At 37.2% G+C, this 26,261-nt stretch overlaps 4 protein-coding genes and 1 pseudogene across 9 annotated transcripts; 1 reads left to right on the top strand and 4 right to left on the bottom strand.

Moving 5' to 3' along the window:
* On the bottom strand, positions 597 to 2,086 carry LOC18590915 (lysM domain receptor-like kinase 3). The gene has a single exon (XM_018126464.1). It carries the CDS (start codon positions 2,084 to 2,086, stop codon positions 761 to 763), a length of 1,326 nt encoding a protein of 441 aa, XP_017981953.1. The 3' UTR covers positions 597 to 760.
* Positions 6,874 to 7,986, bottom strand: LOC18590914 (kiwellin). The gene has a single exon (XM_007016739.2). It carries the CDS (start codon positions 7,817 to 7,819, stop codon positions 7,175 to 7,177), a length of 645 nt encoding a protein of 214 aa, XP_007016801.2. The 5' UTR covers positions 7,820 to 7,986; the 3' UTR covers positions 6,874 to 7,174.
* LOC18590913 lies at positions 8,917 to 9,766 on the bottom strand (annotated as a pseudogene).
* On the top strand, positions 17,027 to 24,761 carry LOC18590911 (BEL1-like homeodomain protein 4). Of its 5 annotated transcripts, none has more exons than XM_018126429.1 (5): positions 17,027 to 17,275; positions 18,317 to 20,077; positions 22,758 to 23,149; positions 23,241 to 23,301; positions 23,675 to 24,761. In XM_018126429.1, exons 2-5 carry the CDS (start codon positions 18,500 to 18,502, stop codon positions 24,167 to 24,169), a joined length of 2,526 nt encoding a protein of 841 aa, XP_017981918.1. In that variant the 5' UTR covers positions 17,027 to 17,275; positions 18,317 to 18,499; the 3' UTR covers positions 24,170 to 24,761. The 5 variants fall into 5 exon arrangements, with proteins under 5 accessions (XP_017981918.1, XP_017981921.1, XP_007016798.2 ...); XM_018126432.1 differs by having other exon boundaries at positions 17,027 to 17,288; XM_007016736.2 differs by lacking the exon at positions 17,027 to 17,275 and adding an exon at positions 17,514 to 17,547.
* Positions 25,059 to 25,739, bottom strand: LOC18590910. 2 transcript variants are annotated; one of them, XR_001929148.1, is made up of 2 exons: positions 25,596 to 25,739; positions 25,059 to 25,504 (listed from the first exon to the last, which is right to left on the bottom strand). XR_001929148.1 is itself a non-coding variant. In XM_018126434.1 (2 exons), the coding sequence occupies exons 1-2, from the start codon at positions 25,685 to 25,687 to the stop codon at positions 25,227 to 25,229; spliced, it is 366 nt and encodes a 121-aa protein (XP_017981923.1). In that variant the 5' UTR covers positions 25,688 to 25,739; the 3' UTR covers positions 25,073 to 25,226. The 2 variants fall into 2 exon arrangements, 1 of the variants encoding a protein (XP_017981923.1); XM_018126434.1 differs by having other exon boundaries at positions 25,073 to 25,500.

Below are 26,261 nucleotides of genomic sequence, written 5' to 3'. Positions count from 1 at the left end.
TTGATTAATTCCAAAAGTCTAGAAAGGAAATCCCTGTAAGATTCCTTTTTCCACAAAGCAATCAATAATGCAAAAGACTACTTCAAAAAGAATGGACATTGAATTCCAATTCCATGTCTATAAAACCGGAAGCTTTCAGATAAGATCGTATCAGCTGAGACCCATTCAGCCATCCAGTCAGCCACCCTTCTTTTATTAACATATTGCTTACCACTTTAATGGGAAGGTTAGATATCAAACCACAAACAATATTACATTATTTTATATTAATATTCAAATATTGTAACAATTTAAATAACAGAAACATTTGAACATAATTAATAATTAAACAAACATTATCAGTTTTAAAAATTAAATTAATTTAATCTTTACAAATTATTACAGATGATTGAAATTTATCATTTTGACCAAATATATGTCCTAATTACATAATTTGAAATTTTTAAATATTTCAAAATATATTTTTTATTTTTTAACATTTAATGTATTTACTTTTTTATATTATATTTTTTATGTTTTAATAAGAATATCAACATCTATATTATAATTAATTTAAATTTTTTTACATTTTATATTAAAAATATTGGACACCTGTATTTTTCATGGAATAAAAAAACGGAAATATCTTTGTATTTTTCCACTTCTGTCAAGATCAATTTGAGTCTACCTACAAAATCAAATAATAACAATGACATAAAATTTTAAAAAATAAAAATAAAAGTAAAGAAATATTAAATAAATTAGCCGCAATGTTTCCAAGTCATCTGGGCGCCAAGGAGACCGAGATTCCAGTCGGAAGTTTGACGGTATCCGACCAAATCCTGGACTCCAGATAAAGCTTGGAAATCTTCCCTGCCACGCGTCCCATGCTCGGCCGTTTATCTGGATCCACGTGTACGCAATCCAACGCTAGACGAATCAACTTGTCCGCCACCTCAACTGGAAACGAATCGTTCAACCTCCTGTCCATCCACCTCCTCAGCGTTTCCCTTGCCTCCACCGCCGCCGCTGCCGTCTCCGTCACCGACGTCCGTACGAAATCACCGGTCCTTTTGTCGTACCTGTATTTTAACGGCTCCTCCCCGCACAACAGCTCCAAAATCACCACTCCTAAGGCGAATACATCGGATTTCTGTGTCGCGACGCCGCTGGATCTGAATTCCGGCGACATGTAGCCTCTAGCTCCTTCGAACTGCCTCTCTCCACTGTCGGATCTCTTCAATTTCCTTAAACTCGCGGCGTCACCTTCTTCGAGCACTTCTTCGATTTCTGTTTCGCGTTTGAGTTCTCGCCTTTCATTCTCGTCCGTTTCGCCGCAAAGCTGTGCCGTTCCAAAATGGCAAATATTTGCATTAAAAGAAGGCTCCGTTACGATAATGCTACTGCTCTTAATATGATTATGAACGATGCTGAGATTTAATCCGGTGTTATTGTGAATATAATCGAGGCCGTGAGCGAGGTCAGTAGCGATCTGCATTCTCGAAATCCACATGGAGAGAACAGTAAAGCTTGGATTCCTAGGGTTTCTCAAGCAATCAACAAGATTCGATCCTTCGATGAACTCATAAACGAGGTAAATGTGATCACCTGAGATGGAAGCTCCGAGGAGTTTGATTATACTCATGTGATGGCTTCTACAAATGACGGATAATCGTTCTTTGAGTTGAGGAGTTTGGATTTTGCGGCGGAACTTGCGTTGGAAAACGACGGTGTCACGGCCACGGAGGTTGCAGCGCCAACAAGCTGCGGTGGACGCGGCGGAGGAGGAAGAGGAGGAGTAGCGTTTGGCTAAGAAGTTGTTAGTGGCGGCTCGAATTTCACTTATGTCGTAGATGTGAGGATTTTCGGAGAGGGATTCTCGAAGGCTTGAGAGTGAAGTCCGGCTTGAAACTGAAGTCCCCGACGACGTCCCTTTCGCGTAAGATGAAGTGGAAGTGTAAGCTGCGCTGCTGGGGTTAGAAGTGGAAGGACTTGAGGACTGACTCGGCCGAGTTCGTGAATCTCGAGGGGACTGACTCGGCCGAGTTCGTGGAGTTCGGGATGGTGTAGGTTCCGACACGTTCGCTGCCATTTTGTTTTTGCACATAGAAGAGGACGACGAAATTAAAAAAAAAAAAAAGAACTGGGTAAGTTTGCTTTGAAGGGGAATTGTTCAAAGAAGAGTGGAATAACGACGGTGATAAGGAAGACGCGGTGGGGCTGAGAAAGGAGAGGGCGGTGGTGCTGCTAGCCTGCGCATGTGGAGCGGCGCAGGATAACTCTAGATTCTCCCCAGGAATTTGTGGAAAATTTCGGTCTTGGGTCCTTTTAAATACAGAATTTATTTAAAATTAAAGGCACAGGATGGCCCTTTCCGGCCTAAAAAAGGGTAGGCCCTACTCCCATAGGGCTTTATATATTCAATAAAACTGAAACCAGCAATTATCTTGTTTATTTTTTTTTTATAATTGGGGGAGGGGATTTAAATTTTATTTTTTAAGTAAAAATGATGTATTAATTAATTAATTAAATACTTGAATGTAATTATTTTGTTCAATTTATTTGATCGGTTTTTGATATTTATAATTTACGACCAAATTAATAGAAAAAAATCAAATATTAATAATATAAATCTTATATTAAAAATATATACTAATTTATATAATATAAATCTAGTATTAATAATGGAGAAGTTGGCATGGCATGGCATGACATGATAATGGAATTGGTTGGCTGCTAAATTTCCACGCTGCAAATAAAATGATATTTTGATAAAAAAAAGAAATAGTTCACGTGAATATGAAGCTTCCTTTTGTCCTCTTTGACAGGGCAACGCAAAAAGGCTTGAATGCTAAGAGCTTGGTGCTTAAATGTGTATGATGGAATCAAAGAAATCTCCTGCACAATGCTTGAATTTAATGCTATTTCTTCATGAAACTTTATAGAAATATTGGGAAGGTTTTGGTTTTAAACAGCTGCTTAAGATAGGTGAACTGATAGTCATATTGTCTTTGAAATTTGTTTTCCCATTCATACTAGATAGGCTTTGGCTGCCATTTTGTTTTTCGCATAGAAGAGGACGACAAAATTGAAAAGGAAAAAAAATGGGTGAGTTTGCTTTGAACGGGAATTCGTCGAAGAAGAAGAGTGAATAATGACGGGGTATGGACGACGCGGTGGGGCCGAGAAAAGGAGAGGCGGTGCTGCTGCTAACCTGCGCATACGGAGCAGCGCAGGATAACTCGTCAGATTCTCCCTAGGAAATTGTGGAAAATTTCGGGCTTGGGTACTTTTGAATACGGAATTTATAAAATTAAAGGCACAGGGTCACCCTTTTCGGCCTAAAAAGGAGTAGGCCCTACTCCCATAGAGCTTTATATATTCAATAAAATTGAAACTAACAATTATGAACGATCATTAATCGATTTTAATCTAATAAATCAATTGAATCAATCGATTTTAATTGATTATTTTATTCAATTTATTCGGTTTTTGATATTTATAATTAACGATCAAATCAATATAAAAAATCAAATATTAATAATATAAATCTTATATTAAGAATATAAACTAATTTATATAATATAAATCGATCATTAATAATGGAGAAGTTGGCATGACATGATAATGACAGGTAAAGGGTAAATATTTTTGGACAAAAAAAGTCAACTTTGGTGTGATAAGACTTTTTTTTATTATTTTTGGTACAAATAAAAAGGTTTTATTTACTTTTTTAATTAAATTAATAACTAACGTGAATATTAATTAATTGAATTCGATCAATTCAATTCAATTATTTATTTAGTTCAATTAATTCAATTGATTCAATCGATTTTCGGTATTTATAACTGATAATAGAAAGATGAACTCGAGAGTAGATTAAGGGGAAAGGTTGAAATTGGTTAGTTGCTAAATTTCCATGTGTGCAAATAAAATAATATAAGAAAAATAGTTTACGTGAATGTGTGGGATAAAGCTTCCTTTTTTTCCACTTTGATGGGACATTGCAAAAAGGCTTGACTGCTAGGAGCTTGGTGCTTAAATGCGTATTATGGAATCAAAGCAATCTCCTGTACAATGCTTTGAATTTTATGCTTTTTCTTCATGAAACTTTGTAGAAATATTGGGAAGGTTTTGGTTTTAAACAGCTGATTAAGTGCTTGTTTGGTCTAATTTTTTTTAAAATTTATTTATTTTTTTAAAATAAAAATCAAGTCAAACAAAAATTTTAAAAATTTAAAAAAAAAGTAATTTTTTTAAGAATAAATTTAAAAAAAAAAAACTTCAAAAAACCCCTTGTGAGGAGCTTTTTTTTTCCTCTTCTTTGACAAATACAAAAAAATTTTTATTTTTGTTCCAAAACTTTCCTCATCTGTTAAAAATAATTATAATATTATTTTTTAAAAAATATCATCTATAATAATTTTAACAAAATTATAATTTATAAAAAAAATTTTATCAANATAATAGCTTTAATTTAGAAAAAATTAGGCCAAATAAGTTCTAAGATAGGTGAACTAATAGTCCTATTGTTTTTGAAATTTGTTTACCCATTCATACTAGCAGTAGTAATAGATTTACTTGTCCTTGTATACATATTTTTATAATTATTGTTGTGGTTATTGCTAGTCTTTATTTACTTTTTGTTATATATATGATTTTTTTAATCAACACCGTACAAATCAATTCTATTTTTATAAAATTATACCGTTAAAATTATATAATAAATTTATAAAAATATTCTTAATTTTAATAAAAAATTGACCAAGAAAAGATAAAATTTAAGAAATGGAGTTTGGGTTAACCCTCAAATTAAAAAGTCAACCCCAAAGTTCTGATTTTTGGATATGATTATCCCATTTTATTTAGTAAAAAAAAGAGTTGACTTTGGGTAAACTGGATCTTTCCCCCTCACTTTGATAGCGCCAGTGGTGCTGGGAATGCCCAGACCTTGGCGGCTTCTTCTCATCTTTGACGAAACCAGCACAGAAATTGTTCTGACAGGTGCTGGCGAATCGTATTTAATCAAGGGACATTGGGCTAAAAGCATGCCGGGGAACATGCATGGTGAAGCCAACCGGTCGTCTTATTTAGATTCACTTCGACAGCAAGCACTTGGTGACATACAAGATTTCTGTGTCTTGAGCTGCTCTGAGTTGTGTCTGTCTTGATGGCTTTGCTCAATGTTGTTTTTGTGGTCTATGATCACATAGGCAACGGGGCCTTTTTAAGCTCTTTGTCTCAGCCACCCTGGATATATAGTTGTTTTAGGTTGCCAGGGGTGTACTGCCTCAATCCCTGCAGGGAGGCCTTTGTACAGAGTTTCAATACGAGATTTCTGTTCTTTATATCAAAGGATTAAGCTGTCTGATCTGTCCTCCGACACCCAACGATGTTTTGGTTTAGCATTTCATATGACAAAGTCTAAACCAAAGTCTTCAGATCCATTCAAGGAACAAATGGAGACCTCATATCACCGAACAAAACAAAAAAAAAAAACCAGTCAAGAACACAAGTTTCAATTGTTTTTTTGATCCTTGATGTGCCGACCTGACACTAATTTGGTTTCTTGGATACTCGACCCTTGTCTTGACGCAACAACAAGAAGTCTCGCACGTTTCTTACAAAATTTTGTCAGGCTCCCTCTCACAATCTATGAAAGTCAATTGTAAACTACTGCTGTTTTCAAACAATGGTGTTTACTATGAAACCAGTTGAATGTTAAAATTTGGACTGGAAGGATGAGGATTGAGAGGGGTCAGAGTTTTGACCAAAAGGGGTTGCATATTGCGGATGCATTGTTCATCTCTAGGTGAAGTGAGAAAGGACCAGCGGCAGTTCAACCAAGCTATAGCTGTCAATGATGGGTATTGCAGCCCTTGGACAAATTGGAAAGCAACTTGCAAGGTCACAATTAACACCCAGGCTCCGAGTCCAGTCGGTAAAGGTGTGTTTTGTCCTTAACAAGGTCAGCCCCCAGTCTCTCACAACCACCCAAATCAATTTCAAGGAGTAAAATTAGAATTTATTGGGCTTGTAGAAGCCAGAGCAGTGACCCGGCAGATTCAGAAATTCCAAGCCCTTCTGTTTTAACTCATACCCAAATCTGGGCTCTTATAGGTTTTAATGATTTGAATTTATTTTGAGCCCAAACCCATGCAATCTGTTAGTTTCGGGTGCTACTACTAATTTACGAGCAATAAAGAAACTGAAACTTCATTGCAATTGTATTGTTTTATCCGCCTCTAAACGGTCCTTTCTCTTTAATTTTTAAAAAAATTAAAATAAAAATTTTTGTTTTGATATATTTTATATTAAAATTTTAGTGTTTCCAATAATTGAAGTTAAGATCGAAAGGAGAGTTTGTACTATAAAGTTCATAGGTAGAGAGATTTTGATTAAATATATGTTAAAATATTTTTTAAAAAAAGTTTTACTAACCCTTTTTGCAATGTTAACATCTTTATGTTTTTCGACAATACTTGTTATATGGTTTTATCTTATTTTAAAATATTACATGATGAATTGATTATTCATTCAAATTTATCAGTACATGAAAAATAGATAAAAAAAATTAAGATGTTAATATTTTATTTTAGTTTATATTTAATAAAAGGGAAGAAAGCACAAATTTGTAAGAAAACAAATTAAATTAAACTGTGAAACATATCAAATAGCAACTAAACAACAAATTAATGAATTTATTTGACATACTTTCTTTCTGTATGTGTAATTTATAATTTTATCATCAGCTAGATTTGGTCAGTTATATTTTATCATTAATTTGTTGGTGGAGAATGCTGACACTAGCCATTAAATCACAACTTCTTGGCACTGCCATAGGTGCTTGCCAGTCATTGATTGCTCAATTCTAGGGCAATAAATATACCTAAAAAAACAAAAGATGTTTTCCATTGCTAGAGGAAAGGGGACAGTGTTGTTCGATGTTGATAGTTAAGCAACACGATGGGAACAGTGTTGGAATACCAGTGATGGCATTGTCATTGTCAAATAGGTGGAAAACCAAGGAACAGTGATCCCGTGAAGATCTTATTGAACCCTGTCGCCTTCTTTTGTTGGTATAGAACAGAAAAACTTTCTACCCTATTGAAGCAAACTTTATTTTTTTGTCTTTATTTCTATATGATCAAACTTCAAATGTTTAAAGTTTATTTATAAGATTGTTCTTGAATCCCTATGCCGTGGACCAAGTCACATCCACGATCCCCACGTTTTTATCGAGACCCAGAGCAGTCCACACTGCATCGGACCCATCGACGATGTTGTTTTTACAGGGTGGTTGGTATGCATGCTCTTCATCACACCCACGCATCGAGTCACACTCATCCACCACCTTAGCCGTCACGCTCCTCCCATTACTAGCAGTGATCGTTATCATCTTCCCACACCTTGACCCGCCGGCATACCACCCGGTGGACAACGCCACTACACGCTCGGAGTTGCTATGATACCTGTCATCACATTCAGATGGAGCCCCTCCGTCGCCCCCTTCACTGAAATCATTGTTTGTTAAACGAGCTTTCGTGGAGGATGTGATGGGAGGGGAACAAATGTAGGTGGGATAAGTTTGGCCGTTGCACCGAAGGGAGCCCGAGGGGTTGCAATTGGTCCCAGGGCTCGGAGATGAGGGGGTTCCGCAGATGCGAGTGCCCAAATCAGGATCGTCGTTGCACTGGCCATTGATGCAAATGAGCTGACCATCGCAATCATTGAGGTCTCGGCATCGACCATTGCATTGAGATATGGCATTTGAAAGCCAGGGCGAGGAAATTATAATAAAAAAAAAGGAAAGAGAGGCTAAGAAAACGGTCTTTGCCATGTTTATCTGATACCTGGTTGGATGTGGGATTGAAAGGAGAACTTGTGCAATGTTTTTATAGAAGGATTTGGACAGAAAAGTCTTCTTTGATGTCTGAAAATTCTTGCCGCCATATTATTTAGATTATCCAAAGTCTTAAGTCTTCCTCGAACTTCAGTACTGATGACACTATTTTTCTATGTACAACTTGGAGAGCCGTTGGAGATAGGGTTCGATAAGAATCTGTCTGTTGACTTCTTGTGGATCTTACTTCGTCTATGTAACCATAACCCATCCCTGCATGAAGAAATTATAACAAAAATATAATCTTGCATCAATCTTTATCAAGTGAAAAACCTTAATTATGGCCACTGATCTTGAACTTCTTTAACTGATTATGATCCAGACTAAAGAAACAGAGAACTCTGTTCTTAGAGTTTGACCTTCAATTTATAAAGTTGAATTAATTGAATACAATGCCAAGTTGCATGCATGACTTGATCATGTGATGCAGCTTAAACAAAAGAAGTACTAGTACTTAACAGATATTGAATTTCTCTCTTTATTGCTTGTACCAAATCATCTGTCATATTATTTACTTCTCTTCGTACATGATATTGAAGGAGAGACCAAGAATTTTGCACTTAACTCTTTCGATATAGTTTGATATATGCTTCAATTAACCATGAGAGAGTAACAAAATTGTGTATGAGAGGTAATGATATGCATAGGTTTGAAAGAACTCCAAAGTTTGGAGCTTAACAAATTTGATGATATATGTAGAAAGAAACATTGAGATAGATTTAGGACCTGAACATTCAATAAATTGACGCCAAAGTCTGTCTTTCCTGAAGAAATATCTACTCGATGATCAGGGCCAAATCCTTCCAGCAAACCGATATAATTCCATGAATGACACATTGTCTCTTCTACTTAAGACTCTAGAAACATCTGTGCATGAAGGAATATAACAGTGGTGTTTTATCAGTCTTGAAGAAACGAAATTAATTTGAAGTACCTTTTCCAGATAGTTGTGGTGAGTTATGGGCATTGTTTATATGTTACTTTTGAATTATTATATACAATCCAGAGCAAAGAAACTAATAACTTTCATTTAATCACAACTCCCAGCTCAGTATGATACAGAGGCCATGGACAAGGACCATGTCCACCCAATCAAATCACTGGACCTTATTTAATAGTTTATCATAGTAATAGTATTAATTTTGAACATAAAAATGTTCCTTAAGTCCTTAAACCCTATGCCATGGACCAGGTAACATCCACGACCCCCACAGCTTTGTTGAGCCCCAAGCGACTCCACACTGCATCAGACCCATCAACAATATTATTTCCACAAGGTGGCTGGTACGCATGCCCTTTATCACACCCATGCATCGAGTCACACTCGTCCACCACCTTAGCCGTCACGCTTCTCCTGTTGCTGGCAGTAATCCTTATCATCCTCCCACACCTTGACCGACCTTTAAACCACCCGGTTGACAGCGCCACTATAAGCTCGGAGTTGTTATGGTACTTCCTATCACATTCAGACGGATCCCCTCCGTCGCCACCTTTGCTAAAATCATTGTTTGTTAAGCGAGCTTTCGTGGGAGGATGTGACTGGAGGTGAGCATGTGTAAGTGACATAACTCTTCCCGTCACAATGGAGAGAGCCCGAGGGCTGGCACTTGTTTCCCGGAGGTGTGGGGCGGCCTCCTTGGCAGACGTGAGTCCCGACATCAGGATCATCAGCACACCTGCCTCGTATGCAAATGAGCTGACCCGAGCAGTCATTTAGGTCTCGGCATGGACCGTTGCAGTTGGAGATGGCGTTGGAGAGTGAAGGAGTGGAAATTATAGAGAAGAAGAAGGAAAGTGAGGCTAAAAACAGCATGTTTTCCATGTTGACAAAGCTAAATTAAGGGTCCGGTTGCTGGATATGGGATGAGGAAATGGATTCTCCAATGAATGTATATATAGACGGGGTTTCGAAGGAGTAATGCAGTAGAGGATTCGAACAGAAACCCTTTGTGCGGATGGGAGTTACAAATCGGACAAAGTAATTGACGCCAAAGTCTTCTGATAACTTTGTGTGGAAATTGATCAATCGGACAAAGCTGTTGAAGTCACATTAAATAGACCAAACGGTGCACTCGTAATTTATTTGACGCCAAAGTCTTCCTAAGTTTTCCCAATTCCCAAGGGAATATCTAATATCGAACAAAATTTCCAGCAAACTTTATTGTTGTTTGCTATGAAAGGTCTGCTATTGAACGTCGGCTGCCCGCTCCTGAACGGCTCCTTACCATGATGCTGAAATGTAAATGTAACGTCGCATGGAGTTTGTGATTTGAAAGATTATAGACTTGAATAGATATTTATTTAAAATTTTCATTTATTTATATAAATTTTCCAAACTCTTGAAGTCTTCCCTAAACTTTCAGTACTGATGACATTGTTTTTTTATGTACTACTTGGAGAGCAGTTGGAGATAGGGTTCGATAACAATCTCTCTGTTGACTTCTTCTATGTAACCATAACCCATCCCGGCATGATAAAACAGCATTAAAATCTACAGCTCGAGCCACTCTAGTTTTGCCAAATCATCTGCTATACAGCCTGCTTCTCTCGGTAAATTATCGAAGAGAAGGTCAAAAGATTTTGTACTTGAAACTTTCGATATCGTTCGATATGTGCTTCAATTTTCAAGAGTTGGTGAAATGAATTCAAGCATTCAAAAAATTATACCTTCCTTCCCACGATTTATGGTAGCATTGAAATTTCAACCTTATCTTCCCGTTATTTACGGTTGAGCCTACATTCAATAGACCAGAACGTGCAAATATGAATGGTTGACGCCAAAGTCTTCCTAATTCTCCCAACTCCCAAGGGAATATCTGATCTCGAACAATAGTTTGTCATTGCCTACTATGGAAATTTGCCTTTCCTTCGCTGCCTTGCTCAGACTGGATTCCCCTTTTTCTTTCCCTTCCAAGTTCAAGCCATTAGGCATGAAGCTTCCAGCTTCCTCCCATTTTCATGGCTGAAAACTTCTTCCTTGTCCATATTCCAATTCGAAGTCTCATCCCATTATTTGCCACCGCGCTTCTAATGATAATCAATTAATCATATATAAGTAGTGTCATGGATTGGTAATGAAAACTCTAAATCATAGGATAAATGACACATTTTTAATGAGATGATAGTTTAAAAATTTTTATTGAAAATATTGTATTTGTGTATAAAATCCATGAATAATGACAAAGTCAAAGTGGTAGTGGGTGATGGCACTCGTTACCTCTTAATTTTTTAATTTTTAATTATTATTATTATTATTATTATTATATGTATAAAATTTAATATATATAAATTCATAATTTTATATGATTACTTTTTAATCACTTCTTATGCATTATTTTAGATCCGTCAATATTCGTAAAGTTAATACTTTTGCAAACTCTTCAACAAAATTCAATATAGATAGATCTAACATATCTTTTGCACGATAATAGAACCTAGTCATTACGAGGTAATATTAGTTCTTTTTTTTTCCCTTCATTTGGTGATGTAATAGGTAGCCAAATTTGAATCTCTCCTCGCTCTATAATGTAGGTTTGAATTCAATTAGAAGGTGATGATTGTAGGCTTGGTCCATGGCAGTATGACGAAACTCTCTGTTCTTCATCTTAGCGAGGCTGCGTTGATTTTTGACTACTGTATCATCCAAACCAACAGAATTTGCAAAGAAAATTGGTGATCGATCTAAGTTTTGCCACTATGTAAATAAATAGTGGTCCAAACGTGGGCTTACTTCCGCTTGGTTCTTGGATCGTGAAGGCTGAAAGGCTAGGTAGCCATGCAGGGCCTGGGAACATTTCAGACATGTCCAAAAAGAAAACAGCCCAAGCCCCATTAGAGAAGAGAAATTAACTGGGCCTAATTGTTAGAGTTTATTATTTTTATATTTGGTATTTGTATATTGATTTACTCGTGAATTATAAAAATTATATATATGTGAACGATGATTAGAGTATATCTAAAAGTAATGGGAAGAAGTGACTGTTTCGTAACTGCTTAAAGACGAAAAGACTTAGTCATGCATCTACTTATGGGTTTGGTAACGTGTATAACTTAATTAATCATAAAAAATATAGGGATTGAACTATCATTTTCTTTTTCTTTTTGGTACATTAATTACCCATCATTTTCCTCCTAGCCATGCAACTCATTCTGCTCAATGCAGTCTTAGATAACATTAATTACAATTTCATACCATTATTAGTCAATTCATACCCTCCTCCTCCTCTTCCTTCTTCTTCTTCTTCTTCTTCTTCTTTCTTTTTTTCTTTGTTATTTTTTCCCCATTAGGGGCTCATCATAATTCTCCAGCCAAATTATCATCATACCCTATTTCACTTCACGCTTGCCAGCCCACCTCCTTGCCCCCCATGGCCATGACCCACACCCCCAACACCTCCATAATTTTTGTCAATTCCATTACCAAAGGATTATCGTGGGGTACTACTAGCCACCCCCTTTCCCTTTCCCTTTCCCTTTCTTTTCATTTGGAGCGTGCAAAAATTGCAATTGCTTGATAATATAGTTGATTGTCCATCTTGTTCCCCACGAGGCAGAAGAGATGAGAGGCCATTAATCTTTGCTTTTTCTTCTTTATTTTTTTTACCAAATGTGGGAATTTCTCATTCTCTCCAAACTCACTTGTCCATCACTTTCTCTCTCTCTCTCCCCCCTTATTGCTCTTGGATTTGTATGTGATGACTATACTTGAATTTAGTGTGTGGTTGTCAATTTCTTTCATGTGTTTGGGCAAATTCCAAATCAAAGGGGCAAAGGAAAAGCGGACCCATCATTTTTTTTCTTCTTTTTTTGATGCTTTCATATCATCAAGCACATGAATGGTCAATCTGACTTGTGAAAATGAAACACATTTATTTATTTATTTATTGTTTGGAAGTTGTAAGAAAGTGATAGAGACATAGTGGGCTATGAATCCCTATGATTGCAAGTGAAATTACAATGTTACATCCTTACACATATAGCATCTCAAATTCAACTTTCAAATGCTAGACATAGTGGCCCATGAGTCCCTATGATTGCAAGTGAAATACCAATGTTACATCCTTACACATGTAGCATATATCAAATTCAACATTCTTTTGTTTATTCTTTCAAATAAAATTTGATCATGTATCAGAAACTGATACTTAATCTTGATTTTCAATAAGTCGATCAGCACAAACGTTGCAATCATATATCAAACGTAAATACATAATTTTATATGAATTTATCTTATTTTATCCTTTTATAAAAAATATTTCAACTCTGCAGAATTTGAACTGGAAATGCTTTTAGAACAATTTTTGGCCAAAGAAAATTCAAGTGAACAAAAATTTATAGTTATAAAGTAAGCAGATCCAATCATGTGGTCATGGAATCAATTCTCCTTTCTTTTTGTGGGAAAACCTGTAAAAAAGTTGAATGTACAGTAACAAAAAAAAATGCTTGAATCAGAATAGTATTTGATTCCCAGCCTAATACAATGAAATAACAACCTTCATGATAAAACAGATGCCCCCCTCAAAGGACAATTATGATTATTCTAGGTAATACAATCATCACAGTTCATAGGAGAATTATATTTTCACAGGAAAGAAAATCAACCTGACCATCATTGATCTGTACCAAGAAAAATGAGAAACCCCAACTGACATCCTTTCCTTGGTGATCAATATAGCAAATTAAGTCTTCTCAGGTGATGATTACAGTAAGAATAATCTGTTACACCTGTGGATTAAAGTACATAAACCCCAGCATTATTACAATTTCAGTTTTTTATTTCTTTTTCATCATCTATTGGTGGAGAAACAAAATTAAGATCTAAACCCCAACCTCTAATTAAAAAGGTTTGGTGAACAATGCTAACAATAATAAGGTGTGATTTCACTTCCATCAATTTGCTTCCCTATTCTTTGCTCGCAACACTATTTTCTCTCCGTATTTTCAGCTACATGGGGACAACTTAGAGATGAATCTTTACCAAGTTGAAATGAACAGCAGTGGCAGTAGTAGCCAGCGGCAGCAATGTGGTTCATCTTTCTCACTCGAGCCACATCACACAAGGGCCAAAAACCAGCGCTAGTCTGGTGATTTCCATGAAAGGGCAGGGTTTCCACGTAGAGGACAGTTCAGTCAATTGAAACAGGCAAGGTTCAGGACAGCTACGTTATCTCTCCAAAGATTAAAACGAAAAAGAAAAGAGATCGTTGCATCAGAAGGATGTGACCCCCATAAATGAAGAGACAACCCCTACAACACAACACATACACACAAAAAAGAAAGCAAGAAACCTAGGGACCCTAAAAACGAGTTTCTGTGCAACTGAGAGTAGGCCAGGCTGATGTCACAGTTCAAGGGCTACCGTCAGGCTGCCGATTGTTCCTTTTGCAGTGCTTTTTCCCTACCCCTTATTATTTTATTATTTGATTGTTCCCAGTAATTAATAATACCAACACTTTGTTACCGCTGTTAGATACTTATGAGGAAATGAGTTCCTGACTCATAGTTTGGCGTCTCTGGGGAAAGATCTTTTTCTCATTTTTCTTTCTTGTGTTTTTGGATTTTCTATGCATTGTACTGGCTGGCTCCAGTTCTACAATGGGTCCTGCTCTGGTGGGTGTTTTGAATGATTTTTATTGCTATCCTGCCGGTTTATGTTTGCAAACGATCAGGACAGAAGAGGCAGAAGGATTTGATTGGGATTTAATTATATATCAAATCAGTTTTCAGGAAATAATCTGAAAAGATATCGATTGATTCAGTGTCGTTTTTAAGTGTTTCTGAATGTTTTTTGTGGTGTTGGATTCAACTCTTTCTGCTTTTCCCATCATATGTTGATTAGCTACTACATACCATTTTGATGGGTATATTCCAAATTGAGTAAATACATTATATCACTTCATGAATACTAATGTAGCAATGTTAGTTGAGATTACAAGGTTGAGCACAAAATATGTAGCTAGGCATGAATGGATACTAACAATGGAATTAGATTACTTCTTATTAGTAAAACCTAATAATATAATTAGTTGGTTGTTAAAGCAATAATGGTTGATAAATCACCTTTTCTTTAGAACCACATAACAAGCATCTTTTTTTTCAAGTAAAAGTACATATATACTCTCAAACAGATAATTCTAATCTTACCATATATTTTACAAAACAAAAATTGAGGCAATTACATCTGCAAATTCGATCATGTTAACCTAGTTAGAAAAGAAAAAGAAAGGGGAGAGAGAGATGAAAGGCGAAGGCAAAAGAATGCAACGTGGAGGGGAAACGAGCAAGCTTTCCCTTTCTCTCACCAACCTGAGCAGAAGCTGAGCCAGCTCAGCTCGACTCGACCCCTCTGCCAATCTGACTACATATTCTCCCGTTTCCCACCTTCAAGAATCCCCCAGCTCGGGGACCACGTGGGGTCTTTCCCTTTACCCTCCCCTCTTCGGTCTTCACCTCTTCCCAGGTCCTCCCCCCCCTTTGCCTGCAAACCGTGACAGCCCCGAAATAGCACCCCTACTAATAATCTCTTTGATTGGACCGTTTACCGCAGAGGAAAAGCCAGCCCACGGCTCCAACTTCGATGACAATGCCATCACCGTCTGATGCTTACCCAAATCTCAGTAATCAAATCGGACGACGGAGATGGCCTGTACGATCTGGTTTAAATGATGATGCAGGTATAACCGAGAGTGAAAGAGGTTATTTTTCCGTACAAAGGAAGGCCGGGGGGGAAGGTGGTGACTGCCCTTTATTTATTATTACTAGTAATTGTTTTTATCGGTAATCGGTAAGAGAGAAGAGTTTATAAGCAAAAGATTTGTAAGGCGGTCGGCATTCAAAGCGGGAGGAGTAGAGAGAGGAGAGAGGGGGGACAGTGGCGGCAGTTTCTAAGAGAAACCGGTTGCTGATGTCATCTCCAGTTGCACGTACAGCTTGGGGGAGGGGAACTCTGCTCAATGAATTCCTATCCAATCACTGGCTGCCATTTTCAGACAAAAATCTATATGTTTCTTGCCAAAGATGGCTCTCCACGTTTTTCTTTTATTTTTAAAATATATTATTATTAATAAATTAAATATTATTTTTTGATCAATTTTAAATTTAATTTTCTAAAAAAATTTTAAACTGTTTAACTTTATATATTTATAAGATACTATGTATTCTATACTAATTATTATGAGCCTTATGTTTCAATTTTAGGACTACCTCTTTTATTTTTAATGAACTTCATTTTCCCTTAAGATAGGCTCAAGATTTATGTAAATTTTAGATTTAAATAATAACAAAAAGCTTCTGAATTATATCTATTTAATATAATTAACCTTTATTTTTAATTATATTTAAATAAATTATTCTTTTTTCTTTGTATCCACACAAAATTTTAATCTTATCGAAATATTATAATATTTATCAAATTCGTACATATAGCGGAATTTGATGATGTAACAGCCTAATAATTACCACATAAATATAAAAAATTTGACAACAGTTAAGTTTGTTTTAATATAAATTTAAATAAAAATAAAAAATTAAATAAAAAAATATAAATTTATATAAATAGACATCATCATTTAATATTTTTTATTACTTTAAACCCTAGATTTTACTATGACCTTCCAAGTAAAAAGAGTAGGGTAAATACATGTTCCTTTCCTAGTAGGGTTTAGGTATTCATAGAGTATTTGAGTATACGAATACTTTTGATCTGTCCATAAAATACATTATCCTAGGTAAAACTAGGTGACGCAATCTGCAGTTACAGTACAGTGCAGCTTTGTCCAATATTCCTCATTGATGACAAACTTTGGCCTCTCTAGGCTTTCTGTAGTTACACCTTATAACCCTTCTCTCTGTAAACCTCGCCCCCCGGCCCCCCTTCTGTCTCTCTCTCCATGCATGGATCGTAGATGGGGGATGATATCTCGATTTTTATTGCATTTAAAAGGAGAATAAAGGAGGCCAAAAATCAAAGAAAAAAAAGCAAGGAAAATGATTACCGTACGAAGTTTTTAGAGAGAAAATCATAATCTTAAAGAACAATGATTACTTGGGTAATTAACCTGACGAAGTAAGCCTGTTTCTTCAAATGCCGCCCCCACGTATGTAAAGCACGGAAGATTAGGTTCCAATGGGGGACCCTACGTAGGGGACACAGGAATTCAAGTCTTGAAGATTCACGACCCCCTTGACCCCTTCAGGGACACCCCTTCTCCCCCTCAACGTTAAATCTAACGTCCCTCTTTCCATCTTTCCCGAAGCTTTAAAGAAAAAAAAAAACGATGGCTTAGACGTCAAAGCTAACGGCCATTGTTGTCCCTCTCATAAAGTTCCAGCCGGAAAAAGAATTCCCCACCCTGGGAACATATTTTCCTTTCATTTCTGAGATCTAATTCAGAGGTAACTTAGTATAGTAAGTGTAGTATGTATACAAAGTATTAAGTTTAGGCTAGCTGTTGGTTCTTTTTCTTGGTTGGTGGGTGTTGAGTTAGCTTTTATATTTTTATTTTTTTTTAAGTTTCTGGGTCTGCACTGAATCATGACACCTTGAGAAATTTAACTCAATGAAATATTATCTCTTTTTTTTTTTTTGTCTCTGGGTTTTTCTTTATCGCTACATATAAAGCATTTTCTGCAAAAATCATACACAAAAAAATTACGTTCATCAATAGGTAAAAGTACAAAGGTTCTCTGGATCTTTTATTTTATTAGATCTAAAGCTTTAAAAGTTGGGTGTTTTAGCTTGAAACTGACGGGGGAAGCCAGGGTTCGTCAGCTTTGGAAATTAGGGTTTTCAGAGGGTGACGTGAAGCTCATGATTGCTATATACATGTACTTTTTTGGTGTTGTAGGTTTTAGCTGGTTTTGTTCAAGTATAAGTAGTAGTCTGCTTTGATCCACTGTGCTTCCTCTCTACTCTCTCCTTTCCTTGGATCTGGCCTCTGGGTTTGCTTTTGTTTTCTTGTTTTTATATTTTTGTTTTGTTCTCTTATTTGGGAAAGGCTGAGGTTGGCTATAGTTGGTTCATGTGAAGGACTAGCAACAGGGTTTTAAGTGCTTTGGGGAGTCTGTAGATTGTTTTCAAGAAGCCTAAGAAAGGAACTGAAGTAAAAAGTTTTGAGCAAGGGTAGAGTGAATTTTTCTATTGCATTGGTGAGAAGTGGAGTAAATTGCTTGCTTAAAGCCTTTAGATTTCGCTTTCCATGTCTTTTCTTGTTATTTTTGCTTCGTCCGTTAAAACTTTGTCTGCACTATATTTTCTACTTCACATGAATTTCTGTACATTTTGAGGGTACTTCTTGTCGTTCTTCAAAGCTCTCTCTCTCTCTCTCCCGCCTTCTGGGGTAGCTTGGTTTTTTGTCTGAAATGTGACTTTCTGCTTTAGATAATTATTACTTATGGTTTATCTTTGTCATGTTTTTTTCTTGTGATTTATCGCAGATCATTGAACTTCGAATGGAATATCAAGCGTGATGAGCTGTGTCGTTTTCTTCTTGAAAGCAAGCGTTGCATGAGTTCTCTAGGGTAGGCAAGGCTTTGTCTACTTGTCTGGTGACTTGAGAGCTTCTTCTTCGGAGTGATCCATGTTATCTTAGAGAAAATCGAAGAACTGTCATCTTGGTTATGGATATGAGCAAGTTCAGACCAGAATCGCATGTGGCGCAGCAAAGCCGTCGAGATAAATTGAGGGTTCAGCAAAGCTCCAACCTGGTTCAGTATTTGGAGGACTTCCCGAACAGTTTGGAACAAGGGTCTTCTGTCCATCCGGAACTAAACCCAGATCTTGTTCAAGTTCGAAATGTTAGAAATGCTAATTTGCTTTATGATCCCACTCTTGTTTCTTCCAGTGTAATCCATTTCTCAACAAATTCTAACATTTTGACACCTCAAAGAGATGCAATGCTGCAACAAGAATTACAAACTGCTCAACAAAACAGGCAAAATCCGGCCGAGGAATCCTCATTTTCCGGTATGTCCCATACAATTCTATCCAAACTCAATGCTTCATCTAAGGTCTCCGGCGACCCACAAGGTTGCGGTAATTGGAAGAGTGTTGATTCACAGCATAGTTGCGATTGGATGGTGGGTTATGCAAGCGGATTAGCTGATAGAGAAAGCAATCAGAACCCTATGTTTGTTGGGGAAGTCTTGTCGAATAATGCAAGGGAAAGCAACATGTCTGCGGCCACGCAATATCTAAAGCCTAACTACAGTGCCTACCAAGATGTTCAATCTACTCTATCCAATCCAGGGAGTGAAATTTCTAGCCATGAGAGCAAAAAGCATTATGGAGATTTGCATTTCGTTTCACCTTCACTCTATCAGAATGCTCTCCAGGATGTTGTTACTACTTCTTCGATTGCAACTCAGGGACTGGAAGTGGCGTCCCTTGTACAGCCTAACGTTAGAGAAACTGCCCGTGGTTCATGGATAGATTACTGCGGGAATCAATCAAGCTCATTGCATTTTGATAATGCTGGTGCTTGGATGAACAGGCCACTTGTGGAGCATTGTCAACAGTGGGGTGGTGAATTGGGGTTTTTGGCAAGTAAGAGTAGCGAAGAACTGAGGACCGGTGCGAGTGATGCCACGACTCAAGGTCTATCTCTATCTCTTTCATCGAATCCCACGCCAAAAATTTGTGGTGCAGGTCAATTCGCGGAGGAGTATGGTTCTGATCACGGCTTTAACTCCAAGCCTGGTGAATTCAGGGATTCTCAAGATTCAAAATCTTCAAAGCCTGGTTATTTGTATTCGATGCAGAAACCATCTGTAACTAGTAAAAGTAGTGGAAAATCCCACCAGGACACGGGTGGAACTTCAACTTACGCTTATCGACATACGGGCCCCCTCGGCCCTTTTACTGGTTACGCTACTATTCTGAAGAATTCAAGGTTTTTGAAGCCAGCACAAGAACTATTGGATGAATTCTGTCATATGACCAACGCAAAGATTGTTAAAATATGTGATGCTTCTGAGGGGATTTCCGGAGAACTCAGTGTTTCAGCCTCAGCTGATGCTGCTAATGCAGTTGACATGGAGGCTGGAGCTAGTAAAGGAAATAACTCAGGGGCCTCATCCTCTTCTTTTTATAGTTCTAATGAAATTAGAGTTGATGTTGGCATTGGGAGCAGCTCTGGTGAACCTTGTAGGCCTGAGTACCAACAAAAGAAGGCAAAACTTTTATATTTGCAGGAGGAGGTTGGTCATATTTTCTTCTTTTCTCATTTATAATTTTTTCTTGTGTTTAATTTTTATGTGCATTTTTAATGAACATGGAAAAATTAATTGTGTTTAACGTTAATGAACTGATAAACCCAATTGGAGTCTTAATTTGTTTGTCTCGTTTGAGTCCAAAATTTGCCTCAAAAAATAAAATCCTAAAATGGTGTAGTGGAAGGTGAAACTTAACAGCAATGTTGAAGATTTTATGAGCCAAATGAAATGGTACATGGAGCTGAATCAACACAAATAAATCATTATCCTTTAATGGCATAGATCATTAACTGATGACAGTTTTAAACTAAATGATGTACTAATTAAAAGTTTCTTGCAATAGCTGAATTAACACAAGAAAAAAAAAATCCATAGAATCCATATTTGCACCTGCATATGGAACTTCACTTTCTATTGTGCATTTATATTTTCTTCCTTGTGCAGAATGTTTAAGAAACTCCTGGAACTTGAAGTTCTGTGAAAGACCTTGGCAAAACATATTCCATTCTTTATAATTCAAACTTGCTCAAATGCATGGCTTATTTTCTTTTAATTGTATCGCATTCACATTCTGCTAGGACTTGATCCTCTTTTTTTACCAGTCTAGCGGTTGCGTCTTCAGATTGGTTATAGACCTTGTTGAGACATAGCATAGGGTTGTGCATATATTGTTGGTCTTCTGTAAGAGTTGCTGATAATGCATATATTTCACACCCACCCCCCAATCAATGCAGCTCGGTTGTACTCCTTTTTTGTTGTGCTGGCTAAGGATTGTATTTCTTTGTGAAGTATCAGCAATTATCTTATAACTTATAGTTAATGTTTTGTCCAGTCTATCTTGTTTAATAAATTTTTAGGAGTTTTTAAGCATGTATATTCCTATATGGAACATAATAATACATGGCTGGCTGTACCTTGTCAATTTATATAGTGTTATGACTTTGAAAGGTGTAATGACCAACATCTTGTATTCATGTCTACTGGTATAAGGGTTATCCAGCCATCCATATGCATACCCTTGAAAATTGGTATATCGGAAAACTACTAGATGGATAGTAGAATAGTAGAATGGGGTAGGAAAAATGAATCGATGGTTTGTGGGAAATTTTTGGTAATATTTGGAACGCTTAGCAGAAGATCAAATCTGAGGTGAAACCTTGATCTCTGTAATCATTGATTTGATCGTCCTGTGTAGTTGTCTTTGAATTGTATCTACATGTTCTACACTAGCTATTATAGCCAAAGAAGAAAAAGCCATGAGTCTGTTGTTTTTTTGTTAATTGACAAAATGCTGAGTGATGTCTTGGCAGCTCTTAGGCCTGTTAGTGCCACTTCCACAGGAATTTATGCCAAATGTAAAGCATTCATAGTTCTAATGTTTGCCTGCAGAAACTAATTATACTGGTGAAATGTGATGCTAACTGGGGAAACACAATGGTTAAAGTTACATGCTACTCCTTGTCATAGTTTTATTTCTGTGTGCTTTAGGAGTAATGAGTTCATCAGGATCCCTATTCTTCTAGTAGTTATTAAGAAAGCCTTTAAATGATTGGCTTTTTGCTTCTTTTGTCTATATGCATAAATGATTTGAGTTCTTTTCTTTTCCCCCTATCTTGACATGGTGCGAGTTAGATATAATTTCTTTTTTCTATTCTGTATACAAGCTCTCTCAGATGTACACTTTCAATTTTGCTGTCGGACTGCAGTTAATGCATATACTGCTTGCTGCTTTTTCAAAAGATTATTTTTGGTACTCCTTTTACACTTTTTTAGGGGTGTTATCGAGCCAGCTAGGTCCTTTTTTTCTATTATTTTGATCTTTTCCTTGGTAGGAAATTATGTTTCTTCAGTTAAGACCTGATGATGAGTTATAATGTTTGTTCAAAAGACTTCCTAGTGAAATTTATCTAACCTCAAATAGTTTAATGAAGGGGATCGGTGCTAGTGTTGTCACTTGTTAGAGAAATGCTATTTTGTTATTTACTGGTGTTAGAATGCATAAGTATGATGATCAAATCAACAACTAAAGTAAGCCAGCATTGAACAACTTTCGAGTTGGAGTTTAGTTTCGCGGAGGACCAGAACAGGAACCAAAGGGCCCATTTTGTCATTTAGGTTTGCCGGTAAATTCCAATGATATTCTTGCTAATTTTGAAGCAATTATTAATTGCTGGATATCAATGCAATCTTTCATCTCTGTATACCTTCAAATCAAACTACATTTCAATTAACAGTGCAGACCACTCTTTCAAAGCTACTTTATTAAAAAGTTTCAACCCCAATAAGTTGTCGTCTTGCATTGGCTGAAGGTCCCATTATAGGTTGAAATAATATTGTTGTGCTGTTTGACATTACACTCATGTCGTGGATCTGTGTTACTATTGATTTTCCTAATTAGGCCAAGGTGCTTGATTAGAAAATGAATACTACAGTTCATTTGCTGTTTAGCAATAACTTCCATTATCCTTTTCCTTGTTCTGAACCATTATTGTCCTAAGAGCATCAATCCTCATCATTTAAATTAATTTTGTGAAGAATCTTCTCAATTTTCACAAAGGAGCCTATGTGTGTTTTATTCTTTGTTGTTTTATCATTTTATTGTTATGTAATGCTAGCTCAATTTTACTCTTATGAGAACTTGTCTGTTGTGCTGTGCCATTGAAAGGTGTGCAGAAGATACAAGCTATATCATCAGCAGATGCAAATGGCAGTTTCTTCTTTTGAATCAGTAGCTGGTCTTAACGCTGCCACCCCTTATATATCCTTAGCTCTCAAGACAGTCACAAGGAACTTTCGGTGCCTAAGGAATGCTATTTCAGACCAGATCAGGCACATATCTAGAGCTCTGGGGGAGGAGTTCTTGTCCCCAACCACCGGTACTAGCAGTAGCAAAGGTGATATAAATATGTCTAGGTTAAAGTTTGTGGGTCAGAAATCTGGTGGGGTTAACATGGGCTTTCTTGAGCCCCAACAACACGGCTGGAGGCCCCAGAGAGGCCTACCAGAACGTTCGGTGGCTATTCTAAGAGCTTGGCTCTTTGAGCATTTTCTTCATCCGTAAGTCTACAAGTCCTCTTTTTATTTGCTTATTCCTCCTAAAATATTATGTAGTCTGGTGTTAATTTCTCTGTATCTGCTTTTCTTATAGGTACCCCACAGACACAGATAAGCACATGTTGGCTACTCAAACAGGCCTTTCTCGAAATCAGGTGGGCTCTGCTTCCTGTATGTTATTTCATTATTTAGTTTGACACTGTAGGTTTGATTGAATTAGAATTTAGCTCAGTTAAGCTGTTGATTTGGCTTGTAGACCAAGTTTTTGAATATTCATTTCCCGCCATTTTTTAAAGTTGAAGCATCATCTGTCATTGAAAATCGAATTAGGTATATTGCCGAAGTCCTGAAGTTCCTTTCAGAAGCTTGAACAGCATTTCACCAATTTCCACCCTCATGCTGTGGCATGATAGCAGTGCTTGTTAGTTTGGAGTAGAATTCACAATGACATCAAGTTGGAAAGACTTTAAAATGCAAAACTGCATTGATCTCTTTTTCTGATGATAACAATTTGATTTGTTAATGCAGGTGTCTAATTGGTTCATCAACGCACGAGTTCGAGTTTGGAAACCAATGGTGGAAGAAATACACATGCTTGAAAGCAAAGGCTTAGCTGAAGGCCAGAACTCTAGCAAAAATGATGGAAAATCTGGCGAAGGAGGTCCTAGCCGGCTTAATGAAGACCAATCTATCAACAGGTCATGTATAAACGTGCTGTCCGACAAGCAGTTGGCTTGCTCAGATATGCATGTCGAAGGCATTACGGGAGAAGAACATTGGAATCATGAGAAACGCTCAAGGATGGATTTTCATATCCCAACAACCATGGAGGGTTCATTGATGGGTTTCGCACCATACCAGCCAAGCAGGCTTGAGATGGGTGGCCTTGGAGCTGTGTCGCTTACCTTGGGACTTAGGCATGGTGTAGAAAGTGCACAACAGCATCAACAACAATATCAACGACAGGAGGATCAGCTTAGGCCGCAATTTGGGGGTCAAATGATTCATGACTTTGCCGGTTGAGTTTATAATGGTCTTTCCTTGTGACAATTTTCCGAAATATGGCAAGGAAAATCCTGCTAACAGACGGTCGCAGGTAACCTTGACAGTATTTGTTGGTCATGCTAAAATGTTGAATGTAGGAGATGGCACCATGCGCTAGTTGGTGCTTGTTTTAGTTAGGAGGCGGGAGCCATTCATGTTGATGTGGTAATGGTACTTTGGAAACGGGCAGGAATAAAATGTTTGGGGTCTGATTTGCAATGCAAGTTGTGGGAAGAGGTTTGGATTTGTCTTGGTAGGATTTTAGTTAATCACAATTGTATAGGACTTGTTCTGTTTGAGGGTAAGAAAGATTTGACATCCAAGATTCATCAATAAGTTGGCACTTGCAGGAATTTTGTATTTGGAAATCATCTTCGGCTCTTGTTTTGCCTGATAAACAAGAGATGCCGAAAGAATGTATCGGAATGAAATCTGTGCACGTAGATTACTTCTGGAGCCCAAATTTCTTGGTCGTTGATATTGTTGTTAACTGCGACATAAACTAGTTGAAGGAAAAATGGGGAATTGCCAATGAAATATATGCAATTTTAGGCCGTTTCGTTAGCTGGACGTTTAGAAGTTTTCTTCGAATTATTTATCTAATATCTGATGGTGGGTGTTGCTCGTCACTGTCAAAAATGGCCCACACTCGAAGGTCTTGATCGGGCAAAAATGATCCAGTAGAAGACACTTTGTCAGCCCATGAATGTAACGAGGCAGGCTAACCCAAGGCATGAAAACGACTAGGAAACCAGCCTGTTTCTCTGATGGCCTTTTAGTACTTACCATGTATTTGTTCATCTCCATTGCAATGCAACTAGCCATGCATGCATGCAAAAATATATAACTACAGCTATATATAAATAACTACAACCAGAACGATGATACAAAGTACATAGCACGATACAGAAGCTAATTAGATCACAGAGGTATATGTATGGGAAAACCTAATTAAACATGAAGTAACATCATATCATCATCCGAAACGGTAGGTAATTTATTCCTCACACCATTACCATGTATTGCTCTTGTCGATTCACCCACTTTCATCTCCAGGACCAACAGGGTAGTTATTGAAGTCCTGCCTAGGAATGTAATGGTGGTTGTTCACATTGCTCTCAGGGTAGCCGGCTCCGACTTTGTCGCCTTCATCAAGCAGCTGCCGGCCATGGACAATGGTGTCATCATGCTTGAGCACATCTACTTTGATAACTTTTCTAGCCAAGCAGGAGCTCATCATCACCACCATCAATATTGCTAAAGCAAGAGCCAGATTAATCCTCATTCTTGCACCCATTGATTTCTTTTTCCTGTCTACAAATATCAGAAAAGTAAGATATGTAGACCAGCTACTAAGTTCTGAACCTGAAGCTACAAATGTTTGATAAGCAAGACTTTTACTTACCCAAGTAAGTAGAGTTGATGGCCTTGGGGGAGAGCTGCAGGGGGGAGGAGAGAAACGCTAAGCCATATATAAACAGACAGGGTAAGGTTCATGTCATTGACATTATAGAGAGAATCAATATAAATTTGGTGATGGGAACGCCACAAAAATGAGGCAAGATAAGTGGGATGACCATATTGTCTCATACAAGTTGTTTTTAAAAAATAGATTAAAATGATGAGATTGAAAGAAACTATTTGTCCACATTGGCACTAGTCCATAAATAGGAAAATTCCACGTTGGGAGTGGATTTTAGTTGATGCAAAAGTCAACGAAGCACGATCAGGAGTGGATGTTCTGATTGCCTGGTGATGTCAAAGCACAGTATATACCCCCGAAGTTTCTTGAAGCTCAAAATTTGAAGCTGAGGGATCTCTAATTCAGGTGAGACGCTTGGATTTTGATTTGATTTCTTAATGATTACTTGCTTTCAAACCAATCTATCATCTAAATGCCAGCTGATCATGAAATTGTGAGCCATTTGGCAGCCTAATCTGCAACATACCTAACCAGAAATATGCCTGTCTGTAAGCATTTTACTTTCCTGGAAAGTCCATCTGGAACTTTTGCGAAGAAAAAATTAGGAGAAGCTCAGTGCTCACACTGCAAACTAGGCTGCATGATGTC

Source organism: Theobroma cacao, chromosome 9 (assembly GCF_000208745.1).
Source record: "Theobroma cacao cultivar B97-61/B2 chromosome 9, Criollo_cocoa_genome_V2, whole genome shotgun sequence".
In the NCBI taxonomy this organism is placed as follows: Eukaryota; Viridiplantae; Streptophyta; class Magnoliopsida; order Malvales; family Malvaceae; genus Theobroma; species Theobroma cacao.
The sequence above is the reverse complement of the archived record's forward strand: the minus strand, read 5'-3'. Positions and strand labels throughout refer to the sequence as shown.